This window comes from Brassica napus, chromosome C2, assembly GCF_020379485.1.
Source record: "Brassica napus cultivar Da-Ae chromosome C2, Da-Ae, whole genome shotgun sequence".
Lineage (NCBI taxonomy): Eukaryota > Viridiplantae > Streptophyta > Magnoliopsida > Brassicales > Brassicaceae > Brassica > Brassica napus.
This window is the reverse complement of record NC_063445.1, coordinates 20,792,022-20,811,398: the sequence shown is the minus strand read 5'-3', so window position 1 is coordinate 20,811,398 and position 19,377 is coordinate 20,792,022. Positions and strand designations below refer to the sequence as shown.

At 37.6% G+C, this 19,377-nt stretch overlaps 1 protein-coding gene across 1 annotated transcript; it reads left to right on the top strand.

Annotated features, from left to right (window-relative positions):
- Positions 1-16,209: 16,209 nt before the first annotated feature.
- LOC106381160 (WAT1-related protein At1g70260) lies at positions 16,210-18,883 on the top strand. The gene is made up of 7 exons (XM_013821027.3): positions 16,210-16,595; positions 16,695-16,757; positions 17,445-17,561; positions 17,645-17,900; positions 17,979-18,137; positions 18,226-18,377; positions 18,476-18,883. Exons 1-7 carry the CDS (start codon positions 16,396-16,398, stop codon positions 18,654-18,656), a joined length of 1,128 nt encoding a protein of 375 aa, XP_013676481.1. The 5' UTR covers positions 16,210-16,395; the 3' UTR covers positions 18,657-18,883.
- The last annotated feature ends 494 nt before the right edge of the window (positions 18,884-19,377 follow it).

The window sequence follows — 19,377 nt, the reverse complement described above, 5'->3', positions numbered from 1 at the left end:
GCAGTGGTTTAGAAGAGAAATTTCGCGATTGTTACTCTCACTTTTTACCGCAATCGTTTATGTTAGCAGAGCGTTATATTTCACATACATCGAATAGTCTAAGTGATTATCCATTTCCAATCAATTGCATACTTATCAATTTCTATATTATATTATGCTGATGTACTATCTGAAACATACATTCTATTCCATATCGGATGTTTCGCTATACCATTTGCCAGGAACGGTAAACAAAATTATGCAATTGATTATGTGAATTTGTTGCAGATTATAATGGACGAATTAGGCCTTCCAAGTCGAATGTTCGTGTCAGGGGCTGAGCCATCAGGTCGTAAACGTGTTAACAACTACTTCAACCTTTGATGGATCGATATTATGCGACAAGCGTTAGAGGATGAGCATTTGGAACTGTTGAATGATTCACACTTCGCAAGGATTTTGCAGATGGGAGGACATACCTTCTCTGTCATGTTCCTCCATTATATTCTTTCCCGTCAGTTGGTTACTGAGAAAGAATGAGAATTGTGGTGGCTTTACGTCGGAAAGCCAATCCGTTATGCCATACAAGACTTTGCGCTAGTCACAGGTCTCCATTGTGGTGAAAGTGGTTTACTTGACGGTGACGCAAACGAAAGAGGTATTGGCAGAGGGAAGGGAACTGCTAAAGCGAGGGCCTCTGCGTCCATACGGGATGAGCTGTTTCGTGGGGAGGAGAAGCCCATAGTTGGTTGGATTATGGATCGCCTTGTCAGGAAAAAAAAACAAGGATCCGTTGACGCGTTTGCGACTCGCACTGTTGGTTTTGGTAGAAGGTATTTTGTGTCCTACTTGTGGGACAACAAACATCAGACCAGAGGTGGTGAGCAAGTTGGCCAGTCTTGGCGACTTTCTGAAGTATCCATGGGGGAGAGAGTCCTTTTTACTAACTGTGCGGAGTACAAAATCCAAAACACCTATGAATTATGTTCAGGAGACAATGGCGATTCAAGGATTTTCTCACGCGATGGTTTTGGTAACTGTCACTGCTTGTCCCTCGATTATAATTAAGTCTGGTGGTGGTGATCCTCTAGCAGATTCAGCTCTTTTGGTGGTGGATATCATCAGGAGTGTTGTAGAGCAGAAGCTGGTAGTGAACCTGGTCACAGCCAAATCCGTCGATCAACTTGGCTAGGTAACGACCACTGTTTCAAGGATTTCTATTCCATTACCAGATAGATACCATACTATTTAAATAGTATGGTCGTGTGGCGTACTATTTACAGGTTTACTAACTCTTCCCTTGTATCTTCGCAGGCTTACGTCCAGTCCTTCGTATGTACGGATGTAGATGGTGACCTTCTAAATCATGGTTTGGGAAACAAGGCAGATTCTTCTGTTGCCAACATGGTCTCTTTGATAGATGAGGATTACCCATTTGAACACAAGACCTGGTCTGGTGGTGTTAATGCTGATGATGTAAAGCAGAAGAAGTGTCCTCCTCCAACATCAGAATCGAGTGATGACAATGTTTCCTTGACAACGGAGATGGGTAATGTGCCACAAGGGGGCGTTGACAGTGGTATGCAGTCTGGAGACCGGAGGGGGCAACCTAGCAAGCAACCGGGGCATGAACCACAAAACGTCCCTCTAGACATCCCAACATTGCTTAGGATGGCGGCAGACGCGTATGAAGAGATGGTTATGACCATGTTTGAAGGTTACGTTCTGAGTTTGAAGGGGCATTTCAACAGAGAAGTGGGAGTCCTCCGTACTGATCTTCAATCTGCTACAACATCTATTCGGCAATTGGAAACCTCAGTAACAACCGAGTTTGAGAACATAAAGAAGTTAATAAAGGGTCCGGGGTACAATGATGAGGAACCACCGATCGGTGGAGGAAGTCCGTATAGACAGTATTCTCCTTATCGCGGTCCAAATCATGACGTTAGAGACGCATTTGTTCCCCCGGCGAAGGACGGTGTAATCTTATCTTTCAAATTTTCTTTCACCTTTACTATTCCATTTAAATAGTCATCATAATCTCCATTATAGTATTGGATTGATTCTTTATGTGGTAATCACAGGGAAACGCATCCGCTCCTGTCTATGCAGCCTCCACCGCTTCTCCAGGTGTCTCTAAATAGGGTGAAGATAATGTCTCGTTACCCTCTTATATAGGGTCAATGCGAACTCAGGGACACCGAGTGCTTTCTCCTGATCCTCCACGACCATCGGTCCCACAGACGGAGTTCAGTGTAAGCTTACTTCCTTTGAATGGTGAACATTGTCATTAGTTTTGTGTTGTTAACAAGTTGGTTCTATTTCATATGGATCGTCTTACTATTCTATATGAATCGCAGGAATCAGCTGCGGTTTATGTCGATTCGCACGGTGGTCCGTCAGGTGATAAGGATACTGAATCTATGGGTCCGGTCCCTTCAAACGTTGAGCCTTCACCGGCCCAATCAACAGGACGCAAAGATCATGTTGTTGTTGAGCCTATGGAAACTCACACCCATGACAGTCATGAAGCGCCGCTGCAGGTATGTGGGTTTAGAAATATATAACATATGATCTTCGAGTCATCTAGCTATGCACATACAACCATTTCGAATAAGAATAATCTCGCTTTTGTAGGATCATTTACCTACCGTATCTGAATCCCACACTGTCCCTAACGTCTCTGGAGTTGTGAACCAAATTCTATCTGGAATCAGCAAAGTAAGTTTAGCTTATAATGCTATTTTAGCCGGAGAAGTGCTATTCATTAACTGTCATAGGGAATAATAAATATGTTTCCTAATTGATTAATGTCATTCTTATGTTATGGTTCCCAGGAATTACCTCATCCATCAACTTTACCCGGTAACGTTGTTGGAGGCCAATGTCAGAGTTCTAAGTTTGGTATAGGAAATGAGCAGGTAACTCATTTTTTGGTTTCTCTGTTGTTTGTGTCGTACTATTTCTATGAAATAAATACTATACCACAAAAACAATATAGTACATTTTCGTGCCTTTAATGTCTGCCCATGCGGTTGCAGCAGGAGCTTTCTCATCCATCACCAGCTCCTGCTAACGTTGCTGCAGGCCCAAGTGTGAGTTCCAAGTTTGTACCAAAGAATGAGAAGGTAACTCATATTAATTGCCCCTGCTTTCTCATTGTCTGTGATTGTCTTAACCGTAAGTGGTATAGTACCGTTGGTTGATCCGATAGTCGTTGTAGGAAACTATATTTGTTGGCAGTGAAACACATGGTTCTGACCCCGTGGAGGAACCTTCGAAGTTGGGTATTGAAAACAATGATGAGGTCGATGGGTCTAGCAATCCTTCTCCATCAAAATTTAAAGTACTTGTCTTTATCCTCTTTCTCAATACCTCCTATTAGTTGTAGATATAAGCGTAATACAAACTTTTGTTTTCTTAATAGGGTGTGGGTGATGTGCCAGCAGCAGACGATGCTGCAGGTGATGGTGCCAGACGAGTTAGTAAACGCAAGCACAATAGTCCACAGAGGTTCAGTCCTTCGGAACCGACAGTGCGTAAGGAAGCAACCAAAAAATTCACGAAAAATGTTCTGGGCAATAAACATGCTTCCAAGCTTGCAAAAAAGAACGCCCCTGTGTCATCTAATCCTACACCCCCACCAGGGTGTTTCCCGTCTTTATTGGGGGGCTTCAATGCTTTTGCTCCTCCAACCCCAGCAAACCGAGACACTTTCTTGAAGCGGTTATATGCAGCTAAGTATGTCTGACCGTGACTTTTTCAACTTTAGACTTTATACTGTACTTTAATTTATAGTATAGTAGACTATACTATATTATATTACTACTAATGTAACGTTTTTAACGTCTGCACCATATGAAATGCCCCAGATCGGTGGACGTCTCCAGCGGTTCTGGTTATTCTATTTCAAGTTTAGGCCCTCTCTTCCATTGCAATGGTGTTTGTTCGCATGAGGTATTTTCTTTATTTAAATACGACTGACTATTGCTTAGTACATCATTTCTATCGACTAACTCGAATTTCATTTTAGGCTTTGGACCGTGTGGTGACCTTCATACGTAACATACATGACCGTTTACCATCTGCTAGATTTGAGTTTGTCCCGCCATCGTTTTTCCTCGAGCTGATGCGTAATTACGCCGGGTTAGATGCCATCAAAGAGAAGCACACGTTTGTGTTCTCCACCCCTATTAAACCACAGTTTATGCACCACCCTGGGTGGTATACCCACGTTGATTTCGTCTACAGTCCGTTTCTTATTAAAAAAAACCACTGGGTTGGTCTCATTGTTGATCTGAAGATGTCGGCTATGTATGTCGTCGACTCTAACTCCGCATGCCCCTCGACTGTAGATGTTACCTCCTATCTCACCCCGATCTCGACCATGCTGCCTAACCTTATTTCTAGGTACTGTCTTGTCCCCGATCCTGGTGAGATGAACTTCCGCCCCTTTCCTATTTCTCGAATAGAAGTCCCGGTTCTCCTTGAACACCCAGGTAAAAAATATTTACTTCCGCTCAGCTTTATGCACCAATTTTTTTCATATATAAAATTTTACTCGTTTGCAAATAAGGATAGGTTTCTTGGGTGTTGCTGCCCTTATACTGCTAGAAATGGTAGCAGCTGATCAGCCTTTGAACACGCTTTCCTTGACTGAAGAAGAAGTACGTGTAGCAGCGGAAAACTATGCGATTGCAGCTTTTTCTATGGGTTAGGTTGGAGGTTGATTGTGTTGTATACCCAATGTTTTATTATGACACTACATCCTGTTTCTTTCTTTCTCGTAACTCCCAATTTGGATTATTTCATTAGGATGCAGTCTCACTTTGATCCAATGTTTACTTCAAACAATGTATGTCCTTTTAACTAAATTCATGTTAGTAAAGTACTTCCCTTTTAACTAAATGCATGTTAATACAATGATATCCTTATGTTACACTATACTACCTAGACTATATGGTATAGTATTTGAGGAAAGAGAACTGTTTAGGAGAGGATGTGAGTTAACTTTTTCCATGGTTATGGTTTAGATTTCCTAAATGGTAAACGATGTGGGTTCACATATCCATATTAGAGTTTAGTTATCCATATTAGGGTATAGTTCTTAATATGGTAATATGTTTCACTGCTTCCACTGTCGTTACAATATACCATATATACTAAATAGTATAGTATTTAATGAGGGAAATTTGTTTTCTTGTACGATGTGGGTTAACTATTTACATAGTTATTATGTGGTATATGTGGGTTCACATATCCATATTAGAGTTTAGTTATCCATATTAGGGTTTAGTTGTCCATATTAGGGTTTAGTTATCTATATTAGGGTTTAGTAGTCCATATTCGGGTGTAGTTATCCATATTAGGGTTTAATGAGGGACAATTGTTTTCTTCTAGGATGTGGGTTAACTATTTCCATAGTTATTATGTGGTTTATGTGGGTTCACATATCCATATTAGGGTTTAGTTATCTATATTAGGGTCTAGTTGTCCATAGTATGTGAAACTATACTATCTCCAGTAAATAGTATAGTATTGAATGAATGACACTTATTTTCTTCTAGGATGTGGGTTAACTATTACCATAGTTATTATGTCGTGTATGTGGGTTCACATATCCATATTAGGGTTTAGTTATCCATATTAGGGTTTAGTTTTCCATATTAGGGTTTATTTATCCATATTAGGATCTAATGAGGGACACTTGTTATTCTTTTAGGATGTGGGTTAACTATTTCCATAGTTATTATGTTGTTTATGTGGGTTCACATATCCATATTAGTGTTTAGTTATCCATATTAGGGTCTAGTTGTCCATAGTATGTGAAACAATACTATCTCCGGTAAATAGTATAGTATTGAATGAAGGACACTTATTTTCTTCTAGGATGTGGGTTAACTATTTTCATAGTTATTATGTCGTGTATGTGGGTTCACATATCCATATTAGGGTTTAGTTATCCATATGAGGGTTTAGTTTTCTATATTAGGGTTTATTTATCCATATTAGGGTTTAATGAGAGACACTTGTTTTCTTCTAGGATGTGGGTTAACTATTTCCATAGTTATTATGTGGTGTATATGGGTTCACATCTCGATATTAGGGTTCACTTATCTATATTAGGGTTTAGTTGTCCATAGTATGTGAAACTATTCTATGTCCGTTAAATAGTATAGTATTGAATGAAGAACACTTGTTTTCTTCTTGGATGTGGGTTAACTATTACCATAGTTATTATGTCGTGTATGTGGGTTCACATATCCATATTAGGGTTTAGTTATCCATATGAGGGTTTAGTTTTCAATATTAGGGTTTATTTATCCATATTAGGGTTTAATGAGGGACACTTGTTTTCTTCTATGATGTGGGTTAACTATTTTCATAGTTATTATGTGGTTTATGTGGGTTCACATCTTCATATTAGGGTTTACTTATCCATATTAGGGTTTAGTTGTCCATAGTATGTGAAACTATTCTATCTCCATTAAATAGTATAGTATTGAGTGAAGGACACTTGTTTTCTTCTAAGATGTGGGTTAACTATTTCCATAGTTATTATGTCGTGTATGTGGGTTCACATATCCATATTAGGGTTTAGTTATCCATATTAGGGTTTAATTTTCCATATTATGATTTATTTATCCATATTAGGGTTTAATGCAGGACACTGGTTTTCTTCTAGGATGTGGTTTATGTGTGTTCACAAATCCATATTAGTGTTTAGTTATCCATATTAAGGTTTAATGAGGGACACTTGTTTTTCTTCTACGATGTGGGTTAATTATTCCCATATTTATTATGTGGGAAATCTGGGTTCACATATCCATATTAGGGTTTAGTTATCCATATTAGGGTTTAGTTATCAATATGAACCCAACATATTTCAACCCTTTACAACATCTATACTATATATGTTATATAGAATAGTATATCGCGCTATACTTGCGGGCTTCACCGGCTGGGATGTGTATTAATAATTTCTCTTTGGTTTATGATTTAACTAGAGTTGTAGGGTTTAGTTTCACTATATGTTCTTTTAGCATTACCAGTGTTTTCACCAGGTTGTACAAAATTAACAAAGCATTTAAGTAATCCATACTACTCAGCGTCGTCCTGATTAACTAACCCAACGGTACAACGTACGAGGAGTGGATTCACATTTCAATATTAGTGTTTAGTTATCCATATTAGGGTTTAATTCTTTATCTATGACTAGGTTCGTGATTTTGTAATAGGTTGTGTCTTCCCACCTAGAGTACTTCTAACATTTATAATTACCATACTATTTAATACGAATAGTATAGTAATACATTGTATACTCGCGGAGGCCAGTAAGATTGCCTCTACAATATTGTCATTTTGGAATATTTAGTGGAGAAAAACATCATTATATTCACATCAAAAGGTCGGCGGATGTTCCGTACAACTTGCACATACTTTGTGCTTCACGTAGGGTTTATATAGCATACTATTTACATACTAAATACATCGATATATGACAGCTCTGCATATATTCGTGTATTTAGTTAAAATTTGCTTCACTTCCCCATCATACTTCATTTAGAGGGCCAGTCCGTAGACGGCAAAGGCTTTCGCTTATTCACCCAGTTCCCAAAAAGAAGCTTCAAACTGCTTTTATATGCCTTCTCCATAGTCACGTACTTTTTATATATGGTTACGGCAGGACACCTTGTTGTGTCCTGAACGACCACAACGTTTGCATTTCCTAGAGGATGAGGTGCCTCCTTTATGCAACATTAGGACAATACTAATGTCATTGACAAAGGAACATCAAAAATTCATATCTAATATACCATACCATATCAACCCGTCTATATACCATTTACATGTAATCTACTATATGTCATATATCATCAAGTGTTCGCTAATGTATGTTGAATACTCTATTCATTAGCATCATTATCATCTATCCAAGTTTGTCTCCCCCTTACTCTCATGTACTGATATAAAGGAAAGATGTACCTTATACTATACCATAACAACCCGCCTATATACCATTTACATGTAATATACTATATATGTCATATACCATCAAGTATTTGGTAATGTATGTTGAATACTCTATTCATTATCATCGTCATCACATATCCAAGTTTGTCTCCCCTTACTCTCATGTATTCATCAAAAGGAAATATGTACTTTATACTCCCCGCGGGAGAGAATGCAGACTTTCCTTGGACGGCCAGGTGGGCTGCACACCGCCGGTGGGAGAAGGTCATTTGGAGTACCACTCCTTATTTCTATCCCTCTGATTGATGGGACCGGGTAAATTTTTCCAACAAATCCTTGTCTCCAAGTTGTCACATAGTATGGTGGTGCCACCAAAGCATCATAAGGGAAGCCAATCCTTGTTGCAGCAGCTATAGCATGAATACATGGTATGCCAATCCAGTCGTATTCCATACAACTGCAGCTGCCAGGTCCTAATAAAACGGTGAAGCACTCTCCCGCATTGTCCTGCACTTGAAACTCCAACTCCCCAATATCACGTACTGATAAACCAGTTGACAGTTCATAGTTCTTCTCAACAAATTTCCGGGTATTTGGTGTGAGGGTTCCTTACTCTCGGTTTGCTTTTGCTCTACGCAATGCTAGCCAGCCCATAACGGTCGTGCATATGTATTCAAACATAGTGATAAGTGGATATTGCTTCCTTAATGACACCGTTCCAAGTTTCGGCAATGTTTGAGTCCATCATGTTGTACCGCTGGACTTTGAAATGAGCTATAGTCCAGTGGTCAAAACCTGAAGAAGATATAGTATGGTATGAGTTATTATGTTTTAATAATTATACTATATTCGAGAATTGGTAGACATACCTATGTCAACCAAATATGCAGCACATGCAGGGTTTATTTTCTGGATCTCAATAAACTTCTGATTAAACTCGGCAACCGTGAATGCCCGTGCAGCCGCAGACATAAGGTTTGCGAGCCTGCTTTTCTTAAACGTTGCCTTTATGTTTCGCCAAAGATAGACTACACATGCAACGTGATGAGCGTGATGATAAACCTGGTTGTCAAAAACATAAAACTCCAATTATTACCATATTGTATGAATAAAATGAGCCCGCAAGCGTTAGACTATTAACAGAATATGGTATAGTCGAATTTAAATAGTATAGTATAGGAGGTACCTTTCTAAGACCACTGTAAATACTGGCATGTCGATCTGATATGAAAACCAAGCCCAGTACATCGTACACAAAATTTTGTAATTTCTGGAAAAACCATTCCCAAGCATCATCGTTTTCACTATCAACCACCGCAAAAGCTAGAGGAAATACTTGGAAATTTCCGTCTTGTGCAGACGCTGTAAGTAGGCAGCCACCAAACTTCCCTTTCAATGATGTCCCATCGACAACAACCACTTTGCGCGTGAACTGATACCCTGAGATTGATGCCCCTTATGCAACAAAACAATACTTAAATCTTGTTCCCCCATCTTCGACATCCGTACTCTCCAAGAAGCAGGTCGTTCCTTCATTTGACGACTGAAGGAGAGCTAAGTAGGCGGGTATAAGTGAGTAACTTCCTACCATTGTACCCATCGCATGGTCCATTGCAAGCTCTCTAGCTCTCCAAGCTTTCCAATACGATACATTCACATGAAACTCATCCAACAGTATTTTCCTAATTGCTGCTGCAGTTGGGCCACACTTAATTCCAACAAACCTTGATTGCATTATCTCGCCTATAACCTGAGTGGTGGCCAGTTTATGGTAGTTGCGGCGCTCATCGATGGTGCATGAGTGAATAAGATTTGCTTGGCGAACTTGAAAGTTCCCACTAGCATCCAATAGAACCGCATACATGCGCCACATGCATCCAATGCCCACGCATTGGGCAAGTAGCATTGCCGGACTCGAGCAGGGTGTCCTAAAATGGAACTTCCTATTCATGGCATGAATGACTAGTTTGATTTTACAGTCAGTTTTGGATTTGAAGACACAGCCAACGTAAATGTCATCCCCCTCGTACTGTATGTCAGCAAGGGCAGTATCCACACCTACAAATTTACATTTTGTCAATAACAAGTAATTAGTATATGATATAGTATAGTAAGTATTAATCTCGACAAATTCAAATAGTTCTATACTATATAACTATAGTACGTAGTGGCACATTGTTTCTTGTTATACCTGTCCCCCGGCGATCGTTGAAAACTGGTGGGGCATCCTTTCCAAATAGAGCTGGAGTATATGGGTTGTTTAGCATCTCGTGGAGTGCTTCATCAAATTTTCCCCAGTGTTGACCAAATTCGTCAGCTACCTCAAGGGGAGCCTCTGTACTCGAACTAGAACTACCATCTCCCTCCTGTGTGTTGGGAATTCCTGGTATTCCGAACACTAGACGCCGAGCTACAGGTCTAGATGCATTTGCTGACTCAGGAATACTTGTACGAAGCACAGGGACGACCATCGCTTCATCGGAGTCAGTGTCTGAATCAGTTTCATCCTCTAAGGGGTGTTTGTTCTTTCCCTTCTGTCTTGCTTCTGTCTTCGCCATAGCAAGTCGCCTATTCTCTGCTGGTTCCCTGATTTCTATTCCACACATACCATGTAGTATAGTCTGTCGCTGAGGCATACCATTTCTAGGTCTCTGTACGGAACACTCCGGCACCTCCTGTTCTTTCCCACCTACATGCTTCTTTGTTGGTGGAATAGTCAATGGAGTTTCCGAGAGTGCAAAAGCATGCCACTCCTCCTCATCCATACAGTTGTTACCTCCATCCTCTCCCCCTATACACACATTACGTTGGCGTGGTAGATGAGGTTCTTTCCCACTAGGTGAATGGCAAACGATGGGGACATAAAGATCAACTTCTTCAATGGCGCGCCTCATCCGGATGAAGACACCTACCTACTTCGGTATCGTCTGTTATGTACTGAGGCGTATCCAACTCTCTATCACCCATTGCAATCCACTCCGGGTATTGATAGGAGAGTTTGATGGAGATATCTTTGGATGTTATGTCTATACATTCTTTTACTGCAGTTAGTAGCTCGGTCATTGTCATCTCCACATTAAGTTGGATGAAATGCTCAGCTGCACACACTATGTCAGGTTCAAATATCCACCGATTATCTGCATCACGGACCCACGTCCCATGTACAATCAAGACTTTATCTGGCTCATTCTTCTGCAAAATTACCACAGCAAACAGAATACTATTTCAGATCTATAACGGTAATTCCATTCCATCTTCAGTAGGTAAATCAAAAGGTATAATAAATGTACAATCAAGGTAGTAAGCGGAGTTAACTGAAGCTTACCTTATCGAAAGTCAGAGCATTAAATCTGCAACTGCATTCACCTTCTTCACTGTATTTTCTTACTTCTTACACAAATGGAAAGACTGTAACAAAATAAAGGACTACACCATATATCAAGATGTCGCTGTTCTACTATCCTCCACATATTTACTAAATACAGTAAACCGTACGCGGTTAGAAATGTGTGTGACGTGGTCGATTTAATACCCTGAGATCTGCACAGTACGCGGTAAATCATGGCCTTACCTATCTAAACCTACGTGTTCTTACCTTCTTCCCTTCACCGTCTACTTGTTGGCGACATGGTTATAACCGGATGAAAAGAGACACATTTGTTAGTCTCTTAATAATGTCAAAATCATTGACCTGCACCTAATTAATCTATCAAACTTAGATATCTCGCAAATTCACCCTTATAAATTTCTATTTTTCTTTATTTCTTTTTCACTAGATTGTTTCTCAGTTAAGCATACTTTCAGTCGTTATGTTGTTCAGAGTATCTATCAGTTAGATTCATTGTTACTAACTGAAAATTCATGAACCAGAGTCCAGATAAATCTCCAAACTTGCATATATATATGCATGTATACATATATATATTTACTGTTTAAAATGTTTTTTTTGGTAAAAATGTTAAAATTTTATACTGTTTAAAATGTTTAAAGTTGTCGGTCACAATTGTAATCGTAAAGTGGAAACGCTTGAACCATCGTTACTCAAATCATAGTAAATTATTCAGTTACCAGACCACCATGCATTAGTTTAGATTTATCATTTGTTCTTCATAATATCAATGATTTTTAATCAATATGTTAAGAAAACAAACTATTAAGGTATGATGATGTGGTTTACACATTTAGATAGTGGTTTAGCTGAAACCGGCTTGTACCGGCCGATAGTTTATGGTTTGTATATAAACACTTGTATCTCGTTTACTTTACAATTAACAGAAACTATTCATTCATTTCCAAATCTTCTCAACTTCATCTTCTTCATGAGAGCTCTGTTTCTGTTCAACCTCAAGTTTACTAAAACAAACACTGAATCAACCAATACGCCTCATATAGGACAGATGATGCTTATATCATGACATTTACAGATCTAGCTAGGTTATATATGTTTTTTTGTTTTGTTAAGTATGTGAATTTCATTATCAAAATAATGAATCATGGAGATACAATTGGTTACGAAATAATCAAAACCATATGAATCTAACCAGCTAATTAAAGCATGGATCTGTTAAAGCCCCCAAAAAAAGCTAAAAAAGACATTCACCGATAATGAAGGTTTAGCTAAGCCTGTAAGGATTAGTCAAAGCCTAACTTAAACTACTTCCTAAACATCTGTACAGTTCCAGTAGATCGATTGCAGAACTTGCATCCGGAGCCAAAGCAAGAGCGACGATCATTGGAGAAAATCAGCCGGAGAATAATCTTAGGACCCGAAGATTATCCCGAAGGCGACCCGAAAAGACAGCAGGCGAAGCGGGGTTGACAAAGTCCCGGTCCGGCCATCACCCGGAGGAGTCCACTCCAGACGCCGAAGCAACTCCAGAGATCACCATTGCTACAACCTGTAAGCCCTCAACCGAAGAGGAGACGCCATCAGTTAAAAAACAGAGCAAACGCAAGCGGAAGGAAGCGGCGGTTTTATGGCTCTTGACACCGGTCCCTTCCCACGAGCTGAGAACTCAAAAGATTTCTAGCATCTGAACAAGGATAAGGCAGGGCACATCTACGGTGACACTTCTTCTGGAACAGAGAAGCACAGAGGAGCTGATGGCGATCAACTCCGATCAACATGCAACTGGGACAGCCGCCATGCTCGATGTTGTAGGAAGAAGACCAAATAGAAGTCCCCAGTGACTGCCTCTGAGCGCCTTTTCATCACAGACCTGAGATCTAGATGGGGAAGTTCTAACGGAGTGAACGAATAGGAGGAAGATGGAGAGAGGAGGAGGAAAGCAAAGCTTGAGTAGCTACTGTTGCGACGAACAACGACTCCAACGTTTCACCGCGATTTAAACCTGACCCAGATTCAACGAAACCCTAGCACCAGATCTACCACCAAATCGACACTTCCTGAGAGCCTACAATCCTTCATAGCCTCGCCGACACTACAGAGAGGCCGAGTACACACACGGCGTCCGTTTAAATTCACCGGATCCAGCCGCAATCCGGTGAAAATCCATAGATGTTAGCAAAGAGGGTTGAGAGGATCGATGAGCAAATTAAACAGGGTACACTACAAGAAAATAATAGTATTGCAACACATAAAAAATTATTGCAAAAAATCAGTATATTGTTGCAAACATAGAAATTGTAACGAAGTCTCAACAAATTTTATCTTGTTGCTTATTGACTGTTGCAAAATCATATTTGTTGCATGAGTATTGCAAAATTTGCGATAAATTATGTTCTCGTTATATTTGTTGCATTAATATGATGACAATGGTGTAGTAAATTTAAAGCAAAATTACAACATCTAATTTGCTACTCCACGTCGTTGTAAATCATTGCTACCAAACACATATAGCAATCACTATTGCAAATTTCTAACAACTATTGTAACCAATAATCAAAACAAAAATGTTTTAAAATATTATATGCAACCATTAGCTTATTAAATTATCACGACAATGTCTAGTCCAATGCAACGATGCAATGTATGGTTGAATTGTTTTTTTTTGTAATGTGCATTGGTTTTCTTTTCACGGTATATTTTTTGGTTTTAATATTTTCTACTTGATTAATTAAAATAATAATAAGCTGGTTATTTGAACAAAACTCATTAAACTGATTATTAGATAAATTTTGTAACAATTAAAATAACTATATCTTTAGCAATCAAAGACGAAACCACCCAACAAATTATAATAACTTTTTACAAAATTCACAGTAAATAAATATAAAATACAAAAATGAGAGAATGTTTTTTACACCAAGCGATTGTGAGGAAAAAATACTTTTCACTATTTTCTCTATTTTTTTTTGTGACTGATTTTCTCTATTTCTTCAGGCTTCTATATATCCTTTTTGATGTGTGCTTCTCTGGGAAAATAGCAGAAAATCCACCATTGATTAGAATGACTGTTGAACATAAGAAGAATGTAGTTAAGAAAACAAATTTATAAGGCAGTCAAAAGAAATAATTATAATTCCTCAGAGACATACCTGGTATTTTCTACTCAAACCTAGCTACCGTCGGATCTCACAGACTATTTGACTACGAAACATACAACAAATTAACTGAAATAATCTGACTCCAGCAAAAGCTAAAACACATGTCTGTGAGAACCTATACAAACAAACACAACTCGTCCAGTGAAATTGAAAATGCTAATACTAAATATAGAAATGTATGTGTGTGGCTTATAATTATAGATAGGTATTTGGGTTATGTTTTAGTTTGTGTTCCAGAGAAAGTTTGGAATATATATAGATACAGAGAAAGCAGAATGTCATACATATATAAATGTATAAGCGTTAATATAATTGTGATTATAGTAAAAAAAAAATCTAACCGTCAGAATATTTGCATCCATTTGTACTTATCTAAAGAAGATTCTTAACTGTTAGACAACTGAAATATCAAAAAGGTTGTTATTAGTTTGGTTAGAATATTTGTACTTATTTTAAATATTTTGAATGAAAATCAAACGTAGAATTAGGCTATGCAATATTCTTTTTCTCAGTTGTGGATATGCACAAAACCTAATAATTATGAAAATATGTATAAATATAAATCAAATAGATATAAACTAGACTAAAAAAAAAATTCATCAATTTTAAATCATACTTAGGTTGATAAGAAAACTTAATGGTATATCAGGCCAAAACTAATTAGTTTTATGGCAAATGTTTTTGTTGACACCTGAACCAAATAAAATGAAACCAACCACGGTTATTAAGAGTTAAAAATCAAAAATATATAATTTCACAATTGTCATAAGAGTTCTTCTTAATCGTTACATTTTTGTGACATGTTTTTAACGCTAAAAAACGTGAACTCGTTATCGTTGAATAATTCTCATAAATTTACAACATATGTTCATATGTTATAAAAATATTGCAATTTAGCAACATAATTTGCAACAAAAAGATTTTGTTATGATTTTGCAATAAAATTGTGACTAAATTGTGATGTATGGTCATTATTGCAAAAAATTTGCAAAAATTTTTGCAAATTTTTTAACAAAAAATAAAAGTTGCAAAATTGTGTTGCAATATCCAACTTTTCTTGTAGTGGTAAGAGGCAAAGTAATAGAACCATGAAAAAGGGGGGGGGGGCGACTGGACGGCGGAGAGGCCGCCGGCCACCAAAACTAGAAGGGAAAGAGACGGCGAGAGAAAGTTTTGTTTGGGGAGAGAGATTTGAGTGCGATTCTCTTTCACCTCTCTCTCTATCTCTCTCCCTCTCTCTCTCTCACCTTTTTTTTTTTGACGCCCACCGTGGGGTTCGAACCCACGATTCTCTCTCATGTACATGTTTTATTATATATGTTCATTTCCATACTCAGGGTATATAAAAAACTCAGGGTATTAGGAATAAACAACGATTTGGTCTCCATTTTAATCATATCGCTGATCAGTTGGCGTATGATAATAATTAAGTCTGGCGATATATTAGGAGAACCCACGTACGTTCTATGTAAACCATGGTCTCTTGATACGTTATAGGACGAAACGCGACGTAAATACATAAATAAAATATTTAGATAGCTTCACACTATTTGGATTTATGTTTAAACACATGCCGATAAAAAATAAAAAGTAATATGACGTAAACATCTTACCCTTAGTGCAATTGTGGAGACGCTCGTGTAGCTTCGTCACGTATGTAAAGTAGCCTCACCTCTATGTGAAAGGTTATTATCTGAAAATAGATATTGATAAATAAATAAAACATGTACGACAATTCCACCTTCTATATATCATTGGAGAAATTAAACCAATAATTCCGTATCTTTTCCAATAGCATTGAAAATCTTCTTCACCTCTCTTTCTCTCTCCTTCTTTCTCCACATGTATCTTTTCCAATAGCATTGAAAATCTATATTTCCCTAGATCCTTGGACGTCGTGCCGTTTGTTTAATTTAAAAGTGTAGAGGTAGAGAGATGGAGGTGAAGGTTAGAAAGCAAGAGTTTGTGCCGTTTATGGCAATGGTGATAATGGAGGCATGCACAATTGCTCTAACGATAATGGCGAAAACGGCTTTAACAGGAGGGATGAGTCCTTTTGTGTTCGTTGTTTACACAAACGCTTTGGGATCTATTCTTCTTCTTCCATTTTCTTTGTTCTTCCACCGAAATGATAGGTCGGTCTACTTGATCCACATAATTTATAAGCATAATATGTTTTCACTCATCAGTCGTGACTCATGTTCTGGTTTTGTTATATTTTGACATTCTTGCAGAACTGAAGAGTCCATCTTTTCTTGGCCACTCGTCGTTCGTGTTTTCTTTCTTGGTTTCACCGGGTGAGTACATCATCTCGCTTTATTATTGAATATTTTCTTGTGAATATAGATTTTAGGAGTCAGACTTTTCCCCAATGTTTTCCTTACTAATAGGAGGTCCTAAACCAAAAGAATAATACAAGGTCCGTGTTGTGATACTCTGTAGACGTATCAACCACAAAATGTTTTGATTAATATTTTATTATTATATGACATGGGTTTTCCACGTCATCTATCGAAAATGGACAAAATTATAAACAACAAGTTTCTTACATTTTTTTTTACAATTTTTCGGCTAAGAGACATTTTTTTTTACAATTTTTCGGCTAAGAGATATCTCTTACTTAAGATATAATTCATAGATTTTCTTAGTTAAAGTTATGAATAACAAGCTAATTAGTTATAGTTTTTCGGCAAACTAAGAACCGTTTATTAGCCGAAGTTAAGAATTCCAATTAAGAAACCGGGGATAATCTACAACATCGTGACGTTTCCTTGCGAGCGGCATACATCGCACACCATGTTTTATTTGTATAATTAATATAAAATAAATAAAAATTGCATGACGTTGTGTCTAATTAGTTTGCCCTCTTGTTAGCACACACGTACTGCACCTGCATGAATTTTTAACGTACTAATTAGCTTGTTATTCATGCATGTACACGTACACTGATTATATACACTGAAATATTATTTTTATATGTGAAGGGTATTTCTTTTCCAAAACTTGGCATTCGTGGGACTAAGCTTCAGTTCACCCATAGCGGTATGCGCAATGGGATTACTCATTCCTTCATTCTCCTTCTTGCTCAATCTTATTCTCGGGTAAGCCATCTATCATCACCATTTCACAATCTGCATATTAATTAGATGTGAAGATTTTCAAATAACTATGTATGCTCATATAGAAGGAGCAAATTGGACTTGAGAAACACGAGCACGAGGGCTAAAGTGATGGGAACTATAATTTCATTAAGCGGAGCATTTGTTGAAGAATTATACAAAGGTCCCTTCATAAGACCAGCTTCATCTCCTTCCCCAGATCGCCTTCTTAAATCAATCCCTAAACTCTTCATCTACTACAATCTTCCCGATAATTGGTTCCTTGGTTGTATCTTTTTGGCCGCAGCTGTTTTTTCTGTCTCCCTATTCAATGTTGTTCAGGTACTTTCAACAATAATATAAACCATATGTATGCATTTTATTCAATTATGATTATAATTCTTTTTAATCTTTTGGCAGACAGGGACGGTCAAAAAGTATCCACACGTTATGAAAGTGGCTTCGTTTTACAGCATAGTCGGAACGGTTCAATGTCTATTCTTCTCGTTGTATATGGAAAGAGACCTAAGTGCATGGAAGATCGAACCTAACTTCGATCTTTTTCTCATTATCGCCACGGTAATCAAATTTAGGCACAATTATGTACAAAAAAAAAACCTAGTATCCGTATAGCTAAGTAACCTATCATGATTTGTAATAAAAACAGGGAATATTCGGAAGTGTGATACGAACAAGCGTACACGTAAAGTGCACCCAAATGAAAGGACCATATTATGTACCATTATTCAAACCATTTGGTATCTTTTGGGCAACACTCTTTGGCACCAGCTTCTTCGTCAACAGTCTTCACTACGGCAGGTAATTCGTTAAAAGATTCTTTACTAATCGTCATAATTTATTTGCATATAGTTACCCTGCTTGAGTATCGAGTATATGTTTGGTGCATGTGTATGCAGTGTGTTAGGAGCAGCCATAGGTGGCGTTGGATATTACACAGTTTCTTGGGGACAATTGAAGGAAACCGAAGAAAAACAAAATCCAAAGGAAGAAAGAAAACCCATCAAAACTATCTATCATCAAGAAGAAGATGAATACAAAGTTCCATTGCTTATTAGTCAAGAAGAAAGTCCTGTGTGAATTTTGTATCAAATATACATTTTTCTTAATAGAAGAAAAGGAGGGTCGCTTAAATATTTTTGGCCCATTATTTCTATTGCTTTCAAAAGAAGAAATGAGTGTTAGAATGTGTTAAGTCGTCAGTGTCAATGGGATATTGCTGAAGTAGGCTTTTTGGTCCGAAAAGCATATACCCACCCAATGTAAATACATGTCTTTGGATATATAGAGCTCTTTATTATGTATTATATTGAAGATTCTGCAAATCATGGATCGATTTATTCCCACTATTAAATCTAATGTATATACATTGAACAAGTTGTTACATGTCTAGTTTTTTTATTTCTGGTTTGTTGTAGACTCTAAAAGCTACCTTCGTCTTCTGAAAACAGTTAAAAACTTGCATTATTTTCTTTGAGTTATTCTTGGGTTCACTCCCTAAAGGTTCACCAACCAATAGAAAATTATCATTTTAAATCTAGTATCTTTTAATTAAGGAAACCAAATAACTTGGCAAATTATATTATTTTTTTCAAAATAAAATTTAAAAATAAATAAAAATAATATATAAAAAACGAATTCAAAAAAAAAAATGTTGTCAACAAAACACTAAACCCTAAACTCTAATACTAAACCCTAAACTCAAATCCTAAACCCTAAATCCTTGGGTAAACCCTAAATCCTTGGGTAAACCCCTAAACCCTTGGAAAAACACTAAACATGTTGTCAACAAAACACTAAA

Bases quoted from the DNA above. Each gene is read 5' to 3' on its own strand.
- LOC106381160 (XM_013821027.3), top strand. From the start codon at position 16,396: ATGGAGGTGAAGGTTAGAAAGCAAGAGTTTGTGCCGTTTATGGCAATG. The intron at 17,562-17,644 runs GTAAGCCATCTA...ATGCTCATATAG, and splicing joins TTGCTCAATCTTATTCTCGG to AAGGAGCAAATTGGACTTGA. The intron at 18,138-18,225 runs GTAATCAAATTT...TAATAAAAACAG, and splicing joins TTTTTCTCATTATCGCCACG to GGAATATTCGGAAGTGTGAT.